This window comes from Lissotriton helveticus, chromosome 1_1, assembly GCF_964261635.1.
Source record: "Lissotriton helveticus chromosome 1_1, aLisHel1.1, whole genome shotgun sequence".
Classification (NCBI taxonomy): Eukaryota; Metazoa; Chordata; class Amphibia; order Caudata; family Salamandridae; genus Lissotriton; species Lissotriton helveticus.
The window spans coordinates 388,168,989-388,192,486 of NC_136057.1; the positions used below are offsets into that span (position 1 = coordinate 388,168,989).

The 23,498-nt window shown below is 48.8% G+C and overlaps 1 protein-coding gene across 1 annotated transcript in view; it reads left to right on the forward strand.

Moving 5' to 3' along the window:
- The window catches only part of FKBP4 (FKBP prolyl isomerase 4), a 503,272-nt gene that overhangs the window by 131,960 nt on the left and 347,814 nt on the right, over nt 1–23,498 (forward strand). Inside the window, exons 3-4 of the mRNA XM_078673725.1 lie at nt 6,883–7,025; nt 8,720–8,840. Coding sequence (XP_078529851.1) covers nt 6,883–7,025; nt 8,720–8,840 — 264 coding nt within the window. The remainder of the gene's footprint in view (nt 1–6,882; nt 7,026–8,719; nt 8,841–23,498) is intronic.

Below are 23,498 nucleotides of genomic sequence, written 5' to 3' on the forward strand. Positions count from 1 at the left end.
TAGAGCTACCCTCCCCACTACCGCCAGAGGGAGCGTCGACCAGAACGCCATGCTCCCCTTCAGAGCTCTTATGCACCTCCCGACGTTCCCGTCCAGCAGGTCCGTGCTCTCATGATATATCCGGACCCCTAAGTAGGTAAAGCATGTCTGCTCCCATTGCAACTCCCCAACCGTCAGCAACTCAGTCGCACCAGGGCGGATCGGGAAGAGACACGTCTTGCTCCAGTTGACCCTAAGGCCCGACACCTGCCCGAACCTCGAAAGCAGGGATTCCGCAGCTCGCAATGCTACTCCGGTGTTCTCAAGAAAGAGGAGCAAATCATCCGCATATAGGGAAACATATTGCGGTGCCCCGCTAAACACAAGCCCTCGGTAAATCTGCCCCGATCGTGCCTGAATCGCCAATGGTTCCATAGCCAGCGCAAACAGGAGCAGAGACAATGAACAACCCTGCCTCGTTCCCCTAAGAACCGGATACGGGGTAGATATGACCTCCCCCAACCACACCCTTGCCGTCGCCTCAGCGTACAATACTCTCGTCCAGTGCACAAATTGCCTACCCAGACCAAACCGCTCAAGCACTCGATGTAAAAACGGCCATTCCAAACTATCGAAGGCCTTCTCTATGTCGACAGACAAGACCACTGGGAGTTCAGAGTCAGGTTGACCGTCGTCCATAATCCGCAACAGCCGCCTAATATTCGATGCAGTGTGCCTGGTAGGAATAAATCCCGCCTGGTCCCGATGGACCAATGTGGTCATAAATGGTAGGAGACGAGTGGCCAGAATCTTGCTTAAAATCTTATAGTCCACTGGCAGCATGGACAGCGGCCTGTAAGAAGACACCTCCTCCCCGTCCCGCCCCGGCTTCATCAATGGTATGATCAACGCCTCTCTCATCGATGTTGGCAGATGACCCGTTTCCCGGCTTCCTTATACACTTCCAACAACCGGGGTGCCAAAATGTCAATGTACTGTGCATAAAATTCCACGGGGAGTCCATCAACCCCCGGTGTCTTATTCCGGGCCATTTGCTTTACCGCAACCCGTATTTCAGCCAACGTAATATCTTGACCTAGCAATTTCCCCTGATCATCCTCCAATTTAGGCAGAGGGATCTCCTCTAGGTATCCTTCTATATCAGTCACCGCCACGTCTAGCGTACTCCTGTATAAGGACTCATAGTACCGTCGAAACCGGGCAAGAACCTCCGCTTGAGAATAAACCAACTGCCCGGTTTCTGTCAACATGCTCAGTATTGGATTTCCTTTCGGCACTGGGTTCGCCAGTCGCGCTAGCAGAGTTCAACCTTATCCCCCTCTGCGTGCGCTCTCGCCATATAGTTCTTGTGGTCAAAACAGCGCAGTCTCTGTCTCTGCTGCTACCTTCTCCCTCGCCTCTAGAAGTCGTTCCTGTAATGCTGGCCTACTGGGCCTGCGCTTCTCTAAGTTCCGCAACCCTTCCTCAGCTTTCGTTACATCATTAAGTACCACTGTCCTGGCTCCCGAGTACTTACTAATGCATAGTACCCTCATCACAACCTTAAAGGCGTCCCACTCCACCGCCCTGGTTTCCACTGATCCCTGGTTCTCTTTAAAATAGTGTTCAATCCCCTCCTGTATCTCCGTACGGAAAACCTGATCGTCCAGCGTCTCCGGTCGGAGCCGCCAAGTGGGAATCGCTGAGCGCGCGCGCTGCCAAGAAAGCGAAAGCAACATCGGATTATGGTCCGCGATGGTGCGTGCGAGGTATTCCGAACGCGCAGTCAGATGAGCTATCTCGTGAGAACAAAGATTCGTGTCGATCCGAATATGCAGGTCGTGTATAGTGGAAAAAAAGGAATAATCCCTATCCCTGGGATGTTGTCTACGCCATGTGTCCACTAGCCCCCAACTGTCCTGCCAGTCTGACCTGCTTTTCGCCAGTCTCCTAACCGGAGACGCAGCGAGCGGGGGGTGTGACCTGTCCAAAGTAACATCTGTAATCGCATTAAAATCTCCCCCTACTATCGCAGGGCCCGCTAGGTAGTGTGCCAGTGTCCCAGATAGCCGCTCATAGAAGCGCGCCTGTTCTACATTCGGGGCATAAATGCTACAGAGCACTACATCCCTCCCATACAGCTTGCCTTCCACCGCTACAAATCTGCCCTCTGGATCCAAAATATGTCTCTTGGCCAGGAAAGGGACTCCCGCTCTTACCCAGATTAGCGCCCCTCTAGCAAAGGCCGAATAGGCCGTACTAAAGACCTGCCCCCTCCATCGCCGCTGCAGTGCTCGACCCTCTGTCCCAGTGAGATGTGTCTCCTGTAATAAGGCGATCTGGACCCCCCTCCTCACCAAATACGCATGTATCTTATGCCTCCTAGTCATTGTATTCAGACCCCTTACATTCCATGTGATACATCGCAGTTCAGGTAACGTTCCCATCTGTTCCGCCCACCCGCATCAAGAGTTTCATTCCACCCACACCACCGACAGTACCCCTTGAATTAACACCCCGCTCAACTCCCACAACCCTCCCGACTAGAACAGGACCCATTATCAATCTATTAGCCCCCATCCAAACTATTCAAAACACACACGACTATAATCTGTAGTAGTCACTACAGAGTGCCTTAAGGACAATTGAAGGGTGACTCCGCTCCAAAAGGGAGCGGCGTTCGCCGTGCCCACCCCCCACCCTAGACCCCATCCATCAGTGCGCTGTACTCCTCAGTTCCCCCATCAGCCCCGATTAGCAATGTTCGTTTCGCCAGTTCAAAATGGCCCCCCTGCACCACAGGTTTCTCAGAGAAGTCACTCATCTAACATGCCTTCCGCCGTCGCAGGTGTAACCGAGGGGCCTTTGCTGCTGTCCGCTTCCGAAAGTTCAGTGTCCGACCGCACTTTGCCGTCTTCTGAGTCCGTGCCCACCTCCGATTCGGTCCTCTGCGATCCGGTGATCTCCGCTGTTGCCGCCAGTGCCGCCATTTGCGATTTTTGCTGCTTTCGCAAAGACTTGAACCTTTTCCTTATCCGTTGTGATTTGCGCACTTGCGGAGCTTGAAATAGGTCAGAATCTTGGGTGCCACCTCGGTCAGTGCCCGCCCTATATGATTCGAGCCATGTCCATGCCTCGTCAGGGATAAAAAAGAACTGCGTCGTTCCATCGACAATGATTCTCAGCTTGGCCGGAAACAGCAGCGAGTACTGAATCCCTTCTCCCCTGAGCTCTTTTTTAATCGACAGATAAGAGGCCCTGCGTCTCTGAATCTCCTGCGTATAGTCCGGAAATAGCGTGACTTTACTGTTCTCCACCGTGAAGGGTCCCATCGTGCGCGCTCTCTGAATCAACGTGTCCCTGTCCTTGTAATGGAGCAGTTTCGCTACCACTGGCCTCGGCGGGCAGCCCTGCAGTGGGGGTTTGGCCGGGACCCTGTGTGCTCTCTCAAGCGTGAAAAAGGGGGATAGGCCCTCTGGTACAACCACCGTCTTGAGCCAATTTTCCAAGTATGCCACCATGTCCCCCCCCTTCCACTTTCTCCGGCAGGCCTACCACCCGTATGTTATTACGGCGATTCCTACTTTCGGCGTCCTCCGCTTTCCTCTCCAACAGTTCTATGCGTTCAAGGGCTTGCCCCAATTTAATGTCCGTAGCCGCTTGGGCCGGTACCAGCTCTTTCAGTGCTGCTTCACTCTTTCACCCTGTCCGCCAACTTTGCATGATCTGCTCTCAGAAGTCCCAGCCCAGTCGCCACTTGCGCAATATCAGTTTGCAGCGCCTCTTTCGTGGCCGTGATGGCTTCCAAGATTTTGTCCAGCCGTTGATGGATTCCTGACTCTGATTGTGTCGCATCCACGCCTCCCTCCGCTCCTTGAGTGGGATCTTGGCCCGCCATCTCCTCCTTCTTGGTTTTCGGCTTCATATTCACCACTGGCTGATGCGCCACACCTTAGCATAGGCCTCCCCGTTCAGGGACTACTACAGGCCTGGCACCTCTCCCCCACCTCGACGTCGGTCGCTCTACCTCGCTCGTTCGGGAATGCCACAGCACTTCCTGTCCCCCTTGTCTGCCCGTCTCAGGCTCCGCCACCTCCGGTGTACCCTGGCTGATTCAGGGACTTCTCTGGGCTCGTCGCGTTCCATGCACCGCTGTTCTGACAGTCGTGTCGCAGCAGGTTTGACTATCTTGTAGGCCAGCCCATGCCTCCGCCGTTTCGGGGAACCCCGGTTGATTTTGGGGCACCTCCCCGTTCTCCGGTGGTCGCTGTCTCTGACGTCTCACACCACGGCCGTCCCAGCCGAAAAACCCCTTCCTCAGCCGAGCGTAGGATTCAGGGTCCCTTCGTCATCTACCTCCGGCCGCCATTTTGGGCCTCCTTCACGTTCGTCACCTCTACCCGGAGTCCAAGTTGCCCCCGTCGGAGCCTCTGATTTCCCTGTCTCTTCCGACTCAGGGTCAACTCCGAAAATCCAGTGTCCGCTTAGGCCACTTTTGGTGGTGAGCTCAGGCTTCTTCGGGATGTCGACCAGCCTCGGCCCCGGCTGCCATCTTGTTGTCGCCGTCTCCTCCAGAGACCATCTTTTGCCGTTCTTCGCTCCGGGGCTGCACAGGAGGGTTCTAGTTTGTCGAGGGCGATCTCGACCTCCTCCCCTAACGATCCGACCCTCGGTGACCCGAAAACAGCAGCTCGGTATACGATTTATCAGGATATTTGCGGGATCAGGCACGGAGCTACCAGCTCACGCCGCCTCACCCATCGACGTCCAAGCCATGCCCCCGCTGGGTTTGGTCCATCACCGTTCTTTAGCCCACTCTGCCACCCCAGTTCAGACATGGCTATATGCAAATCAGTCTGACCCTGTGCCTCATGGGAACAGTCCAGCCCGAACTGCCAAGCCATGTCTTCCCTGGACCGGAAACAAGCTTCCGAGGACCGGTTTCTGGCATTACAGCCGTCTTCAGCCCGTCCATCACCACCCCCTTTTGTACTGCTTTTATGGCAGGGTATGCTCAGATGTGAGTCCCTTGCTCGCTTTGCCACTGGATTCAAGCAAGCCGGGCTGAAGACGGCTGTAGTGCCAGAAACCGGTCCTCGGAAGCTTGTATCCGGTCCAGGGAAGACATGGCTTGGCAGTTCGGGCTGTACTGTTCCCATGAGGCACAGGGTCAGACTGATTTGCATATAGCCATATCTGAACTGGGGTGGCAGAGTGGGCTAAAGAACGGTGATGGATCAAACCCAGATCCTTTGACTGGGTGTGAGTGTTTGATTGGTTCAGATGCTCCGTCCATCACCACCCCCTTTTGTACCTTTGTAAAGTGGGCATTCTGCCCGACCTGTGAAAATGTCCCCTTTTTATACGCTTGCCCAGACCCTTGCACTGACATCCTGAGTGTGTGTTAAGCATGGATGTATATGTAGCCCGCATGATGTGTGAATAAACCAGTGTATGGAGGCCACTGGGATCCAATTTGAATACCCTGGTTTGAACTAGCAAAAGATGGAGTTTAAGGACTGTTATTCAAGACAGTGCAAGTGTATTGCTTCCATTCCTTCAGCTGGAAAGAATCAAGACTAGACACTGAAATGATGGGAGTGGAGGCAGTCCTTATTAGGATAATCTGTGAGGCCTTCTGGTTAGCAAGGAACTACTGATTAGCCTCCTTGAGCACTGCCATTTACTGGATGGTATGGTGGAGGGTTGGGTCTGCAGATTCTGTTGTAAAAGGTAAAGGAATATTTATGCGAGACCTGCCTTTTTGTCTTACCTGATTACTAATTGCCATGGCTTTTGACAGTTTGGTGCAGAAATCTCACACCTACTTGTGCTTATGTTGTATGTACTCCTGGAAGCAGATCACCCCAGTTTTACCTGTTATATGAAACCTCAACTTACAAAAAGACTGTCTTGAGAACAGCTTGGGAAGGACATTTAAAATAAGAGAAAACGCAGGCCAATTCTGTAGTTTGAGACACTAGATCTACATACCCTGTCTAGAAGATATGGATGAAAAGAGATCCAAACAACCCCACTTTGTTCCAGTTACTCTTAACACCAAGGAAGGGAGTGCTTCGCAGAGCACTCTGACTGCGGTGTTGCTAGGACTGGTGCTGCCTGATAGCCAGTTTCCCGGAGGTGACCTCATCGGAAGATTGGATTGCCTGCTGGAGTAGCTGTATGCTTGCTCTGAGGTGCGTAGAAGCCATTTCCTGCACAAGGATGTATTGTCCTGGAAAGCTGACCCCAGTAGCTATTGAATGCCAAGTTGAAGCTGGCAGCCTTAAAGGCAGCAAGGCAGCAACTGCCGCACGCAGCCCGAGCCCATTCTGGCAGAAGGCAACAGAGGTCCATAGGTTCTCCTCCGCTTTCCGCAAGTGTGCCTGAGAAACCTTTGGAATGTAGTGTGGCACTGACCATACTTGTGGTGTGTGAGGTCTTGGAAGTGAGGGGGCACGTGAGGGAGAAAGGTCTGCTCCTTCCAATATTGATTACGTTTATCCTGAAAACTGAAACTTCTCCTTCTGCTGCTTCTCCCATTTCTAGGTTAGCCTACAGAAAATGCTCGAAGACCAAGGAAATGCACTGTCTCATGTTTAGTTGAAGATTTTGAACTTCTATTGTAGCAATTTAATTTCACCTGCCATGTACCCTCAAGCACTTCTTAGTCCGTTCATCTTAATTCTGTCATTTATTTTAAGCCGGCTTTTAAGTATATGTTTTCTCTTTAGCTGCAAAGGTAGCTTCATGTGGAATAAGAAATACAGCAAATGGTATTGCAAGCAAATGAAGGCAGTTATGCATTGGTAGATATTTTGTAGTGAATGCGACTATATAGTATGTCTGAATTTTTCATCACATCTACTGTTAACTTTATCTTCCAATGGTCTTTTTCGCTAGGTCAAGTGATAAAAGCATGGGACATTGCTGTGGCTACTATGAAAACTGGTGAGATTTGCCAGATCATCTGCAAACCAGAATATGCTTATGGAGCTTCGGGAAGCCCACCTAAAATACCTCCTAATGCCACCCTTGTCTTTGAGGTTTGTAAATAAAGTACATAGTCAAAGTAATGTCGATGTTAATTTGCAGTGTGCATCTCGCGTTATTCTGAATATAATTGGTAACTACTTGCAGAGGGCCTCAGTTGAAACTCACAGCACACCGACAGGTGAATGCAACTTAGAGCTCCTACACTCATGATTTCATCTAATTGGACTAGTCAATAACTACAGGTACTTTATTTTACTCTTCTTTTAAGCTTAATATACTAGTCACCCTCCTAATTTTGCAAGGGCTGATAACTACCACTTTTAGCAACTTTAGTCATAAATCTTACTCCAGCGGGCAATTTCCATGATATACTGGTTTATATTCAGATACTGAATGGGATGCAACTTAAGAGAAGGGGTTATTCCAAGTTAGGCATGAGGTATATTAGTGGAAAGGTGCCCGATTGCGAAGAAGAAAATAAGATCTGTGCATGTGAATCTTGGCTCATTGAGGTTCTTAGTGAGCTAGCCCACATATTGCTGGATCTCCATATAATTGTTACTACTTTGAGCAAAGTACCGAGTAGCTAGAGCCTTTCCATTCCTAGGAACAGACAAAGTTCCTTAAACCCCATGTTCTTTTTCTGCATCAGTTTGTATCACTTATTTACTGTTGCGTAAAGAAATGGAAAAAGTGTGCCACGTGTATGTGTATATTTGTTTTGTCGCTATTGTTACTACAAATCTGTAATTTTTGTGATTGTATTTCCTGGTTAGATTTCGGTTCAATCTAATTCATCTTACTTTGGGTATATTCCCCAAATGGGGGAAACAGGAATATGCCGCACCATGTTCTTGCGATATGTTTTCTACACAAGATACACTTCATCTTGTAATGTTCTGTGAGCATTTTTCAGAGGCGCGTAAAAAAAATTTAAACCCGATATTACGTGGCGCTGGATTTGTACAAGTGAGGCCAGCTCTTTTATATTTGCAAATGCTTAGTAGTCTGCACGTCACTTATAGCGTAGCAAGTTTCCTGGTGGATGCGGCCCGGATAAATAACAAGAGACTTATTTGTATGTAATTTTATAGTAGGACCAACAGAGGCCTTATGTTTTTAATTTGAAAAATCCAATGATGCACTTTAAACCGTACTCAGTGTACCCCTGATTGTTCTTCCTTATTGGGTTTTGGGCATTTTAGGAAAACTGTATATGATATATTCAATGTTTGATTTTTGTATTGTATATAGTGTACATATGAACTGTAACAATTGAATGCTTATTTATTTTTTTAACTATTTTATAAGCGTGGATATATGTTTTTTTGCACTGTCTTTTATGATTTTAACTAATCGAAATAAAGAGCTTTGACTGACTGATTGTATTGGTTCTCTCACTTGCATCTTTTTTCTGTTATAATTTTCAATTAGAACATAGACATGTTTTTACAAACAAAAATGCAGTTAACGAATTCAATGAATTGAAATTAGCTTAATTAGATCTTTAAAATATTATCCCTCAGTTTATTGCTATCAGAAAACAAAGTTTTCATTTAAAAATGAAAGCCAAAGTATGCATATTTAAGAGATGTGATACGTCTGCTTTTAAGTGCACTTTAAGTCCTCAAAAATGACTGCAGCAAGATGTGTAAGTTCTATTTAACAACAAGATAAGAGGTTTGTCCAGCTAGTTCGTTATTAACATTGCAGACTTGTGAGTTCATGTTTTTGTTCTTTGCAGATAGAACTGTTTGAGTTTAAGGGTGAAGATCTCACAGATGATGAGAATGGCGGCATTATACGACGAACTCGAGTGAAGGGAGAAGGATACAGCAAACCAAATGATGGTTCTATGGTGGAGAGTAAGTCGATTTTACAAATACCTTTTTTTTATCACTGGGTTGATATACAGTGTACAAATAAAGTACAGCAGTGTTGCCATCCAAATGTTTGCGGTGTTAATTTTTATTATTTGAGCATGTTTAGAAGCTATGACTGCACTGTAATTAGACCTGAAGCACACCTTCTTTTGCCTTTTCAAACTTCATTTTTCTTTTAATGTTTTTTCCATTTTGGCGTGCAGCACTCCGTGATGCTCCGTCCCAAACAACCGAAATGCATTGGGTAGAATGGAATGTTCTGGAACTATGAAGTTTTAAGTTAAAGCCTGCGATTAAGCCCGGATGGGCACTCACAGAGTATTAAGACGCATAAAACATGAAAACTTTGTCTTTGACGTGATGGTGAAAAAAATGAAAAAAACGAGTAAACTTTGGAATAAAAATTGGATGAATCTGGTGAAAATATGGAATACGTGTGAATATCATTTACATTTGTGCATACGGCTGTGCAACTCCTTTGTGGCACGGACGTTCCGCGCTACCTACAGAGCTAGAAGCTATGACTGCCATCTGGAAAGGTCATCTTTTCATTTCAGTTCTCCTTTTTCACTAGATTTATTTTGAATGGCCAAATGCATCGTGTTGAACCTAAAACATGACATGCCTATAAAGTGACCCTGTCCATAATTGTATTTCCTCATAGCAAGTTGGAAAACATGAGTGGGCCTTGTCTCACTAGGGCAAATGTTAAAGACCATTAATAATCTGCATTTATGAAAGTTTTTTTCTTCATTTTTTGATTTTTAACAGAATAGGTTTAATTCACTGGCATGGCTAGGTTGTAGCTGGTTACTTGTAGTAAACATTATTTTGCCAAATGTCTGTGTTGAAACTTTTACTGTTACAATGTGGTACATACATTCAATAGCACGGTTTTGCTATTCCTGGGGATTAGGTGGTCAAACCTGACTTAGGTGTTCAAACCTGGCCATAATGCTTCATTGAGTAAGCATCTAGGTGTTTGTGTGTGTGTGTGTGCTTATTTCTCCTCTGTCTGTGAGCTACTACTTATTTTTTTCAAAGGTATAGTTCTGATTGGGAATTACGTTTGAATGTAATTACTTGTGCCATGTAGACTTCATCATAACTGCCAAGGTAACACCAGTGGTAAACACTACCTACCCTGAATACTGTTCAATAACCATTGACTGCCACATGAGCTAGAGAAGTTGCTGTCTGGATGGATTTGATATGTACTATTGGACAACATAAATATCTTGAGACCCAGTGCTTTGCACGTCCCATAGTTCAAGTATTGTTTTGTCTTGCTTTATTCTATATTCCTTTATACTGGAATCCATTGTATTCCCTAGTCCTTCATCGAAACTGAAAACCCGTAAACATGCACAAAGTCTGAAGAATGTTTACTAATTACCATTACATTCAAGTGGGCCTCTTTTCTGTAGAACTAGATCCATACAATAACCTGAGGTATCCCCTGCTATGTTCAAAGCTTTTGTAAAGTAATGACTTTCCCACTGAGGTGCACTTACTTCAGTCTCTATGTAAACTTGCCTTCATTTCATTGCAGAGTTTTAATTATATTTCTTAAACAGCACTTTCCTGGCTCTATCTTTCCAAATGGTCTTTTTATAGCACGTTCATGCAGTGCAGAAATTCTGCTCACATTTTAAATGGTTAAATAGAAGGAGGTGGAGGACTGGCTAGAGTACAATGCAACTAGCCAAGCTGTTTGGTTTTCAAAACTAGCTGTCGTGAGAAGCCTTCTTTTCTGCTTTCAGGTGAGAAGTGTACATTTTTGGTATACCTTGCCTAAACCTACTTCTTATAGACCCTATGGGTGAACTGCGAGGAAATGTATGTTTCTTTACAGGAAAGTGAGTAAATTTTAAAGGGAGTAATGATTGAGAGCTTGTTGTGGTCATACATCTGTTTATTGAAGTAAAGATCATGTTTTGGAAGGTTGAGAGCATGGCCTGATCTAGCCATAGTCTTTCTCGGCATGTGACCAGACCTCAACCTTCATACATGCAGAGCTATACATTGTAAAGTTTCACTATCTCTCTTTCGTGAGGCATATATCTCACCTACCATCACATCAGCTTCTTTTTACCATAACCCCTTAATTTTTGAATACTCACTTGGCCTCACAATTTTACTGTAGTCCTAGACTTAATTTCCTTTTAAAATATCAACCCACCCCCCGCAATTACCTTGACGTAACATTCCCACTTACTTTTATTATCTGAACCTTTAACCCTTTGCTCTTAAGTCCACCTCCTCCTTTAAACTGAAGTTGTTTAATGTAACGGTAGGGTCATAGTTGAGATCTGATTGAACACATGGCAATGGTGTTGTGGAGTTAATATTTTTGGCATGGATTTGCTATTAATATTTCTGAAAGATGCAGATTCCTCACATTTTGAATGCCTCCGGCGTCTGGGAACATATCAATAGCTCTCAGCGCTGGTAGGGGTCGTTGGCTCCATCTCTGTACTAGAAACTTTGCCACTGTGCTATCACTGGAACCATAAAGCATCCCCCAATTGTACTGACCCTAATTTCCTTCTATTTGTAGCATGTGTTGGCTACAGATACACATGTTGTGCACCTACCATCCAGTGGTGGGTGCTAGGGTAAAGTAGTGGTGAGGGGAGGATTAAACAAAATAAAAGCTCATTTACCCGAGTACGGCAGCTGCCTCTCCTCCTTCCTCCCTTGGCAGCACACAGGCACCCAGACTCCCCTAATCCAATCACCACACTGCTGCCACCAGCATGACAGCAATGTTGTCATAAGTCTTAGCAGTCTGATTCAGCGCTCCTACAGAGAGTGGTAGCCTATTCATGTTCTCCACCCGTCTGTTAAATACAGCCAGGTGGCGAAATGGTAAGTGCGCTTGTCTGTTTGGACGGCCCAAGATGGCTGGTCAAAACGTCACACTTACTTTTGTGTACTGGCCATTCCTCCCCCTACTTATCACATATCCCAGCCTTGCCCTAACCTGGCTCATGCTAAAAATAAAATTCTGATAATGTACGTTATTAACATTGTTATAATTTTATTTTTCCTTTTGCACTCAGTGGGGCGATGCTCCTCCGCGGAGGAGCCGCGGCTGCCTGTCTTCCTAGTGTTGGGCCCGGACTCTGCAATATGTTTTTCCCTACCGGCTGGAAGATTTACGATTGGCATTGTGCATCGTCTACCCTCTGCTCCCCCCCTCCCCCTTTGAGGGTATTGCGCATGTTTAAATGCTTCTTTGCTGGAACGTTTTTTTCCGCCATCGGGCTCTGATGGACTGTGTCGAAGCTCTTGAAGATTTGATGCCTACACAGCCTATGGTAAAGAAAATTCAACGGGAGATTCAGTGAACTACACCCAATGGTTCAGAAACGCAGGAAGCAAGTACCCAGCAAGTGACACGCGCCAGTCGAAAGTACCTGTCTCCAGGTGATGGAAACAAAGAAAGGTCTATTTCTACAGTGCCTTCGGTGTCAGGCCAAGTAGCACACACTCGAGACTCATGAAGAGTGTAATCTGTGCTTCTGTGCTTGTCACTGTAATGAAAAGAGAGTGACCCTTGTAACCCAGAAGGGAACTGGGTGAATCAACAGTTAAACAAAAGATTGTTCCTCCGGTGTGATTTTTGTGATGCTCCAACTGTCTAGAGAGCTATATACCTCTCATTCCCTATTATTCAACCAGCATCCTTTTGATGTTCACACTGTCTTAAAGAGCTATCTGCCTCTCCTTACCTATCATTCAACCAGCATTAGGCAACACATTCACACCAAGAGGACCCAAGCTTAGCTCCCTACTTAACAGAGGTAGAACTAAGAATGAGGTGTAGTATGCACAGAATTTACACATTTTAACCTGACAATGTATATTGCGTTTACAATCTTATTTATTAAAAATTGAAATTGAATTTCAAGGAAACAAGTCAATGTGGGCATTATGTTCGAGGCATGTGGGCTGCTGAATTCATATCTATAGCATAGATCGCCGCCTAGTGTTGGGTCCGGATGATTGCACATTGTGGTCCTGGAAGAGTCTTAGAAGTATCACGAGATAGGTGGCTCCTCCCCTGGACTACAGTGCGCATGGGCATCGACTCCATCCTTAGATTGTTTTTTTCCGCCATTGGGTTCGGATGTGATTTCGTGAACTCCTGTTCGGAATCGATATAAAACTACTTTCGAGGCCAAAAGGCCTTCTTCTAACCGTCGGTATTGTTTGCGTTCGGTGCCCGACTTCTTCCAACTCTTCGAGTCGGATATCCGGGGGGTCGTGTGACTCTTCGGGGATCGAGGCCCAGTCGATGCAGCAAGACTTTCGACGGCATGGAACGGAGTCCGTTCAAGAAGTGTCCCGTGTGTGGATCCAAGTACCCACACATCGATGTCCACCCAGTCTGCAACAAATGCCTGTCGCCGGACCACGACGAGGCCAATTGTATGGCCTGTTCCAGGTTTCGTTCTAAGAAAACGATCAAGCTTCGGCGCGTAGCGCGACTCGAGGCCCGGCGATCGGCTCCGGCACCGGTGGACATCTTCGTCGACGCAGAAGCGGACGAGCAAGAGGTTCAACTGCAGATTTCACCTCCATCGGTGGTCGTCGAGTCCGACTATGAAGCGGACGCCGAGGGCCAAGACGTGGAGGAGGTCGTCGACGAGGTAGGGGACGACGACGAGGCCTATGGGGCCATGGAAGATAGCTCGGAGGAAGAGCTATACCCCGTTCGTACTCTTACAAAGGCTCAGGTCGAAGGATCGCCACATGGCCTTACCCAAGACCTTACACCAAAATCCACGGCCCCGCCTTCCGGCCCGGCTACGGACACTTCAGCGGAGCCGCCATTGTCGAAACCGAAACTGAAACCAACGGTGTCGACAAAGATGGCCGAGGCGCCATCGAAACCGAAGAAGTCTGCTACCCCATCGATGCCGTCGTCTTCGGAGACCTCAAAGCCAAAGAAGGCTATCAAGCCAGCCAAGGTGCCAAAAGTGGTCAAGGAGCCAAGCTCGAAGAAGGCCGTCGAATCGGTGTCGAGCAAGGCAGTCGAGCCGAAATCCAAGAAGGCTGTCGTGACTGCGTCGGACAAGGCCGTCAAGGGCGCAGAGCCGAAGTCTGGGATCCCGACGCCAAAGGTCAAGGCTGCCGCTCCGAAGCCGTCGACGTCTGAGGCCGTGGACAAAGATCGTAGCGCACCAGTGAAGGATCCTCCTGCGCCTCGATCGGAGAAACAGAAGGCATCGACGCTCGGGTCTTCCCCTGGGGGCGGACCCAGGTCATCGGTCGGGTCGACGAAACCATCCGCTTCCTTTACGAAGCAGGTCTCGGACTCCCTCAAGCGACTTAAAGACAAGGCTTCTGCGTCTGAACCGAAAACGCCTTCCGCTCCGAAGCCAGCTGTCCCGACGCAAAAAAACTTCAACGCCGATCCTCTTCACGTTACCGCCTAAGGCCTTTGCACCGCGGTCGGTGCCCAAAGACTCAGTATTGTCGACGCCAATTCACCCGGCTGGGAGTTTGAAGCATCGACAACACTCTTTGGAGGAGCAGTCGGAGCATTTCATCGATGCCGACACCGGAAAGCTTACGCTTTACAAGAGGAAGATTACAGCATCGAAGCCCTTGGAGTCATTCACAATTCCCCTAAAGCGCAAAAAGTCTGCACCAGAAACACCAGTCTTGGTTGAGCCATTAGTTCCACAGACTCTAAGAGGTGCAACACCCTCACCCACTTATTCTGATGGGGAGGACGGAGGGGAGCAGAATGAGGAGTACAATTTTCCTACCAACACAGAGCCTGATGAGCAACAGGACTCGTGGGTGGAGGCAGGTGATCAAGGGGATCAGCATGCAGTCCATGACCCTCAGGTGTACAACGTCAAGACTTCTCCCACTGGGGATTCTACGGCTTTTCATGCTTTAATTGAGAGGGCAGCTAAAAACCATGATGTTGAAATGCATGCTGACCCTGTGGAGGCTGACTTCCTTTTTGACACTTTCTCCACTGCAGAAAAAACTGTCAAGACTCTTCCAATGCTAAAAGGGGTCCTTAGGCATGCTGCGGAGGTTTTCAAAGAACCCACGAGGTCAAGGGTTGTTAACCCTCGAATTGAAAAGAAATACAGACCAGCGCCTGGCGATCCAACCTACATAAAGGGCCAGTTGCCATTGGACTCTTTGGCGGTCTCCAATGCCCGCAAACGGGCGAACTCGCAAACCACGGGTAAAGCTCCTCCCCCAGACAAAGAGTCAAAAGTGCTGGAGGCATCAGGGAAGAGAGTAGCAGCTCAGGCGGCCAACATCTGGCGTATCTCAAACACGCAGGCGCTATTGGCCAGATACGACAGGGCACACTATGACACCCTAGAGACCCTGTTGCAACACCTACCTGATCAGTTTAAGGAGGGAGCTGAGATGCTTGTCCAGGAGGGAAAGCTCATTTCCAACGCTGCTATAAAGTGTGCACTAGACGTTGCGGACACAGCAGCAAGGACAATCAACACTAGCGTGATGTTGAGGCGTCAAGCATGGCTCCGAATCTCAGGGTTCAAGCCAGAGATACAGACTACTATCCTCAACCAGCCGGTGAACCCAAACAGGTTATTTGGTCCAGAGGTGGATACCACCCTGGAAAAAATTAAGAAAGATACTGAGACTGCCAAGTCCATGGGGGCTCTCCAGTCCCAACAGTTTCGAGGGAACACTTTTCGTCGCTCAGGCAATCGAGGTGTTAACAGAGGCCAGATGTCACAGCAGACACAGTTCAATAAAGGTGGGGCACAATCCTCGTACACAAAGCAGAGTAGAGGAGGATATCGGGGAAACAGCTCCAAGGGCAGAGGCAGAGGCAACAACAGTTCCCGTCCTCTGCCACCAACAAACAGTGACTCCCTGTCACTGCCCCCCGACCATCCAACACCTGTCGGGGGGGAGACTACAGCAGTTCCTGCCAGTCTGGAAGTCCATCACCACAGACAGGTGGGTCAGGAAACTTATCCAGTTCGGCTATTGTTTGGAGCTGACATCCACTCCACCCAACATACCCCCAAAACACCGTCCTATGTCAGCAGAGCATTTGCACTTATTGCAGTAGGAGGTTCTTGCGATGCTGCAAAAAGGCGCAATAGAGCTCGTGCCAGTGGAGGAAGAAGGCACAGGGGTGTATTCCCTGTACTTCTTAATCCCAAAAAAGGACGGGACACTCAGACCTATTGTGGACCTACGGCCCCTGAACCAGTACATTCTCTCAGAACACTTCCATATGCTAACACTGCAGCAGGTTCTTCCATTACTAAACCAGGAAGACTTCCTCGCAACCTTAGACCTCAAGGATGCTTACTTTCACATCCCGCTCCATCCTTCCCACAGGAAATACCTCCGGTTCACCATCCAGAACAGGCATTACCATTTCAAGGTACTTCCTTTCGGAGTGACCACAGCCCCCAGAGTGTTCACCAAATGTCTGGCGACAGTGGCGGCGCACCTCCGGAGACAGAACGTCCATGTCTACCCTTATCTGGACGACTGGCTGGTTCAAGCAAAGTCAGCCCAGCAGTGTGCAGCCGACATGTCCCACACTATTCACCTTCTTCAAAGTCTGGGATTTTCACTAAACTATCCGAAGTCGCACCTTCAGCCAGCCCATGTGCGGCAGTATTTGGGCGCGACGATAGACACTCTGGTGGCCACGGCTCAGCCAAACGCAGTGAGGATAAGCAACATCCAGTCGCTCATCCAAAAGTTCAGACCACAACACTCACTTCCTGCGATATGTTCATGCAGTTGATAGGCATGATGGCCTCCTGCATCTTCATAGTCCCGCACGCACGGTTGCATATGCGTCCGCTCCAAGAATGCTTGGACTCAGGCTCAAGGACAGTTGAAAGACCTAGTGTTGGTGACCGGTCGGGCATACAACTCTCTGAATTGGTGGAATCCACACAACCTTTGCAAGGGCCGACCGTTCCAAGAGCCTGTGCCGCAGATTATCCTGACGATGGACGCATCTCTCCAGGGATGGGGAGCTCATGTGCTCCACTACACGGTGCAGGGACTATGGACGACGCAGCAAAAGAAGATGCACATCAACTACCTAGAGCTGATGGCAATCTTCATGGCGCTCAAGTCCTTCAAAGTACATCTGTGCAACAAAGTCGTGTTGATCCGGACGGACAACATGACAGCCATGTATTACATCCAAAAGCAGGGAGGTACACACTCTCCACAGTTGTCTCATCTGGCTCAGAGCATGTGGAAGTGGGCCATTCAGAGTAACATCTTCCTCATGGCGGAACACCTCCCGGGCAAGGACAATCAGATGGCGGATCTGCTCAGCAGGTACAGCCACCAGATGCACGAGTGGGAGATACACCCATCAGTATTCCACCCGTACTTCCAGCAGTGGGGTCATCCAGAGATAGACCTGTTTGCCACAAGGGAAAACGCAAAATGCCAAAGCTTTGCCACCAGGTTCCCTCACCCACAGTCGCAGGGCAATGCGATATGGATGAACTGATCAGACAGATTTGCGTACGCTTTTCCCCCAGCACCTCTCATACCGCTGGTGGCAAGAAAGCTAAAGCAACACTCGATGACTCTCATCCTGGTTGCTCCAACGTGGGCACGCCAACCATGGTACACCACGTTTCTAGAACTCTCCGTGGTACCGCATCAAAGGCTGCACCTCACACCCAGGCTCTTGACGCAGAACCATGGCGACATTCAGCATCCAGATCCGCAACAGCTCAATCTGGCGATCTGGCTCCTGAGGTCTTGGAGTTTGGCTACCTTAATCTACCTCCTGAATGCATGGACATCATCCGGGAGGCAAGAAAGCCCACTACCCGAGCTTGCTATGCAGCAAAATGGAAGCGGTTTGTCATTTACTGTACAGACCACAATATCAACCCGCTCGATGCATCCATTCCTAATATCATCTGCTATTTGTTAAATCTTTACAAATGCAATCTGGCATATGCTTCCATTCGGATACACTTGTCGGCCATAGCGGCTTATCTTCAGAACAGGCAGCATCTCTCTGTCTTCAGGGTGCCTGCCATTAAAGCATTCCTAGAAGGGCTGAAGCGGGTCATCCCCCCTAGGACCCCGCCAGCTCCTGTGTGGAACCTCAATGTGGTCCTCACCAGGTTGATGGGTCCCCTGTTTGAGCCTCTACATTCATGTGAGATTCAGTTCTTGACATGGAAAGTGGCTTTTCTCGTTGCCATCACGTCTCTACGACGCGTTAGTGAGCTACAGGCGCTCACGGTCCAAAAGCCATTTATACAAATTCACTCTAACAGGGTGGTGCTGCGCACTAACCCTAAGTTTCTTCCTAAGGTGGTTTCGCAGTTTCATGTCAATCAAACCATCGAACTGCCCACATTCTTTCCAAACCCTGAAACAGTAGCGGAAAGAATGCTCCACACGCTTGATGTCAAAAGGGCGTTAATGTACTACATTGACAGAACGAAAGATTTTAGAAAGACACAACAGCTCTTTGTTGCCTTCTCAGCCCAGCACAAAGGCAACCCCATTTCCAAAGCAGGAATAGCCAGGTGGATCGTTAAGTGTATTCAGATTTGCTATCACAAAGCTAAGCGCACTTTAACGGTCCCCCCTAGGGCCCACTCCACACGTAAGTTGGGGGCCTCCATGGCGTTCCTAGGTAATATTCTTTTGGAAGACATTTGTAGAGCAGCCACATGGTCTACACCACATACGTTTACTAAACACTACTGTGTAGATGTGCACTCCAAGCAGCAGGCAGCTGTAGGACAGGCTGTTCTTAAAACACTTTTTCAGACTTCTGCAACTGGCACGGGCGGCCGCCATTAATGGAGGGACTGCTATGTATTCTATGCTATAGATATGAATTCAGCAGCCCACATACCTCGAACTGAATATGCTACTTACCAGTATGCATCTGTTCTTGGCATGTAGGGCTGCTGACATTCATATCGCCCGCCCTCCTCCCCGGTGCCCGATGCGGTTGCAGATTTTTTCTTACATTTACGCTTAGGCATGGCCATCGCTTACACTATTACTCTCCATCTTTGCCACAATGGCTAAAAACAATCTAAGGATGGAGTCGATGCCCGTGCGCACTGTAGTCCAGGGGAGGAGCCACCTATCTCGTGATACTTCGAAGACTCTTCCAGGACAACAATGTGTAATCATCCGGACCCAACACTAGGCGGCGATCTATGCTATAGATATGAATGTCAGCAGCCCTACATGCCAAGAACAGATGCATACTGGTAAGTAGCATATTCATTGTCTCGCAACATCCAATACTGATGTATCATAATCACAACACAATTTATGAAATGCAATTAAAAACACAGTTTTGTCTGTGTCCAGGCTCAAAAACCCGGAGAAAGTTTTTTTGTGTATCAACAATCAAAACACAATTTTATAAAATACAGTTAAAAACATAGTATTATCTATGTATCCAAACTAAAACCCCCCAAAAAGATTTTTTCGTGTCGACGTGTTTCGGTGGTTTCTGCCTTTTATGCTCCACCTTTGTCAGGACAAATGACCAAAAACACAGTATATTCTGCAAATAAAAATTAAAACCAGATATTCACTATTTCATTCTAATATATGTTCCATCCACATTACATACATCTTATAATTTCTACATGCTTTAATTACATTGTCAGAGTTAAATAACCTTTAAACATGATTACCCCCTGGTGTTTTACAGTCCTCAGCCAATCATCTTACTCTCTTATCCCTTATCAGGATTGGTATGTCTAGTGTTCAAACCAACCATACGAACACTCTCATACTCACATTCTCCAACCAAAGTACCCCTGTTACTCAATTTCTCGTACCTTAAAACAGCGTATATCATCCCTGTGAATTGCGGACTACTGGGCGGAGGCTCCTTCATCTTTGTTCTCTGCCGCCGTTGGATCGTCCTGGGACCGAGGGACAGCTCTACGCCTTGCCGGACCCGCTGCGCGGGTCCCGCTGCGCCTGCTGACCCGCTGCGCGGGTCCCGCTGCGCCTGCTGACTCTGTGGGGCCTCGGGAGGGGAGCAGAACTTGCCTGAAACCTCTCTCCGCTCCGGCAGGGCTGCGAGCAGCCTAGCAGGGACTCAATTGTCCAGGAGTCCCTGCGTGCTACACCTGTGGCCGCTCTCCCTGCCGGTCACGCCCCCCGAGCCGGATAAAGCAGCACTGCCTCCACTACCCAGGGGGAAACCTGTGAATTGCGGACTACTGCGCGGAGGCGCCTTCATCTTTGTTCTCTGCCGCCGTTGGATCGTCCTGGGACCGAGGGACAGCTCTACGCCTTGCCGGACCCGCTGCGCGGGTCCCGCTGCCCCTGCTGACTCTGTGGGGCCTCGGGAGGGGAGCAGAACTTGCCTGAAACCTCTCTCCGCACCGGCAGGGCTGCGAGCAGCCTAGCAGGGACTCAATTGTCCAGGAGTCCCTGCGTGCTACACCTGTGGCCGCTCTCCCTGCCGGTCACGCCCCCCGAGCCGGATAAAGCAGCACTGCCTCCACTACCCAGCGGGAAACCTGTGAATTGCGGACTACTGGGCGGAGGCTCCTTCATCTTTGTTCTCTGCCGCCGTTGGATCGTCCAGGGGAAGCCCCGCCCTACACATAGCTAAACTCTCCTCCTATAAATTCAACCATCGACCCCCGCGTCGCGGGAGCGCGCGGGAGCGCCTGGGGATAAGCCCCGGACAAGGGCGGGACCGTCTGTGGCCGTCAGGGGCCTAAGGAGGCTGGGCTGGGCCCACTCTCTTTCGCCCACACTTCCCTGATTTCAATCGGATTACGGTACAGGCTTTGAACATGCCTTCACCTGCCCTAGGCGGAACCCCAGTGAAGGCGGTGGGAGGCAACCCCGGGACTCTGGATAACTACTTTAAATCAGCTAAGGGTGATGGGGGAAAGGAAAGCTCTTTGGAGAAGCGCAGGGCAGAGCGCCGTCGCTCTATCGAACACATGAAAAATAGGTCCCTTAGTGATATAATACCCTATCCTATCTCCCAAGAGGAAAGTCCCTTTAATGGTAGCCAGGATTTATTATCCCAAGAAGGCGTCCCCCTACTATTACGGGATAGCACTCCCAACCCCGGCTCATACCCCGAACAGACTACGGAGGTCATCTCACTCCCAATTTCTAGTAGCATGGCTGTTGATTTAGTCACCCAAACGCCCCCCGTAGTTAAAACCAGGAAAAACAAGCCTAAGCAAATTGTTGCGGCAGAGGTGCACGGCCCACCGCCTAACAAGCGCAGAAGGAAGACGAGGGGTGGCCAGGGGAAGACCAAGATACCCCATTCTGATTTTGGAAAAAACCATAACTCTGCACCCATGTCAGACAGGCCCAAAGAGAATGCGTACAATCCTACTCCCCCTAAGGGTACCAATACTATCTCCGCTGCCCCCACCAGTGACCAAGGGGTCAACCCACCCAATATAGTACCCCCTGTCACATCTTTGGGGAACATAGAATTCCTACTCAGATCACTCCTGCTGCCCATTAGCGAGAGTCTGAGAAAAGTAGAGACCAGGCTCACCATCCTAGAGGCAACCCTAACTAGCCTGAAAGTCTCAGTCAGTAAACAGACCAGATCCACCGAGTCCAATCCATCAATAGGAACCTTCCCCAATATACAAAACCTTTCCACTAATACGGGACCCCCTCTGGGTGCCGTTGCTGTCCTCCCATTGCAGCCACTTATGGCCAACCCAGCTCCAACTCCATCCAACAATTCTAACATCTTACCTCCACAGACAGTAGTCCCAGCTTCCCATAGTTCAGCTTTTGGTACAAATTTGGGGCTACCACCGAATGCTAGTATTTTTCCTCTACCTCCTGGTAAGCCCGCTCCCAGACCACGGAGACCCGACTTGCCACCGGAAGCTAACAGCCTTATGGTGGTTCTGGCGGGTGCCCCCCCTCTCGAAATGGGCGAAAGTGAAAACTTCCAATCACTCAAGAGGAAAGTCATCAAATGGCTGAATTGGAACAGACCTCTCCCAGCCCATCTCAACAACGAGATCATTATGGTGAGAAGGGTACCATGGCTGGGGAAGACGAGAAAAACAATAACAGGGGACTGCATTATGGTGTCTTTCTGTGACCCTGGGACAGTACTGCATATTTGCGCTGGGTCAAATAGATCACTGGAATCTACCATACAGACTTTGTCAGTCTCTTTCTTCTTTCCCCCCATTCGCATGCACCATGACCTGCCACAAAGTAATTGGACAAGGGTAGAACGGAGACCCAGATCTAGGGGATATGCTGCACGTCCAGGTTATCGACCCCCAGAGACACCTTTTTTGGACTACAATCGTTTCAATTGTCTGAGTGGACTGGATGGGGTCGACTGACTGTCCTTAAACATTGACTCCAATCTTGTGACCTCGGACAATGGCCTCAGTGGTCTTTCTGATCCAACTGGACTTATTGCTGACAATGGTCCTGATGTAGTATTTGGTGTAGCATCTGGCACTGGCTCCTCCCTCACTCCCAACCCTGTATCCCCCCCCTGCCGTGGCTCCGGCGCATCTGAGATTAATCTGGTGGAATGTGGCCGGCCTAGCTAATAAGTTGGTCAATCAAGACTGGGTAACTTACATTGAGTCTGGGGATGTTTGCATGTTCCAGGAGACCTGGGCAAGGGAAGAACATAGGCACCAGGGCTACATGTCATTTTCCATTTCGGCAAGGTGGGAGGGCAAGGGTCGCCCTTCAGGTGGACTCACAACCTGGGTGGCATCCCACCTAGGCTGCCAGGCATCACGCCTACCGGTACCATCAGACGATATCCTGGTGGTTCTATTGGCCTGGCCGAATCAAGCGAAACTTGCCCTGATAAACATCTATTCCAGGCCAGTGGGAGCTTCTTGGGAATCTCCCACCATGGATGAGCTTTCAGTTTATTTAGCTGAAATGCCAAGAGAGTTACCCTATGTAGTGGGAGGAGATTTAAATTCCCATTTTGAGCCGCTGCCTGGTCTCCTAGAGGGATTCCCCATGGAAGAAGAGTCCAGGTGGTCAGTACCTTTGGTATCTGCTCCCCCCCCCCTCCGAAGGCATGGACCCCTGTAGCACTGCAGATCACTGCCCTCACCCTAAAATATGGAATTAGAGCCTGCAACGGGCGTATTACGTCTGATGTACCAAGCAAAACCACCTATAATAGAGTGGGAAGAGAGTCCCGCTTGGATTACGCCCTTGTACAGATAGTGAATTGGCCATCTATCCTGAACTTTAGGGTCACTGAGAGACTGGATAGTGATCACAACGCCCTTGAGCTTGATCTCATCCACCCCGGCCGGCAAGCCTCTATAACAACCATGGAGGAGAACAAACCTGAACTTCTACTGGGTAACAACAGGAGAAGAATCAGGTGGGAAAAACTAGTCACGAGCCAAGTGAAACTCCCGAGGCTCTATGCAGGATTAATCCCTATTTTGGAAAGAGTGGGAGATTTAGCTAATGGCGTGGGCAACAAAGATTCCCATGATAAATTATACCAGGCCCACGAGGACCTCATAAAGGGAGCGGCCTCCAACCTCTTTAGTAAGGTGTGAGAAGTTGGCCTGATAGGTGATGTTTCCAATTCTGGAACCACCTATTATCAGACCAAACAATCCCTTATGG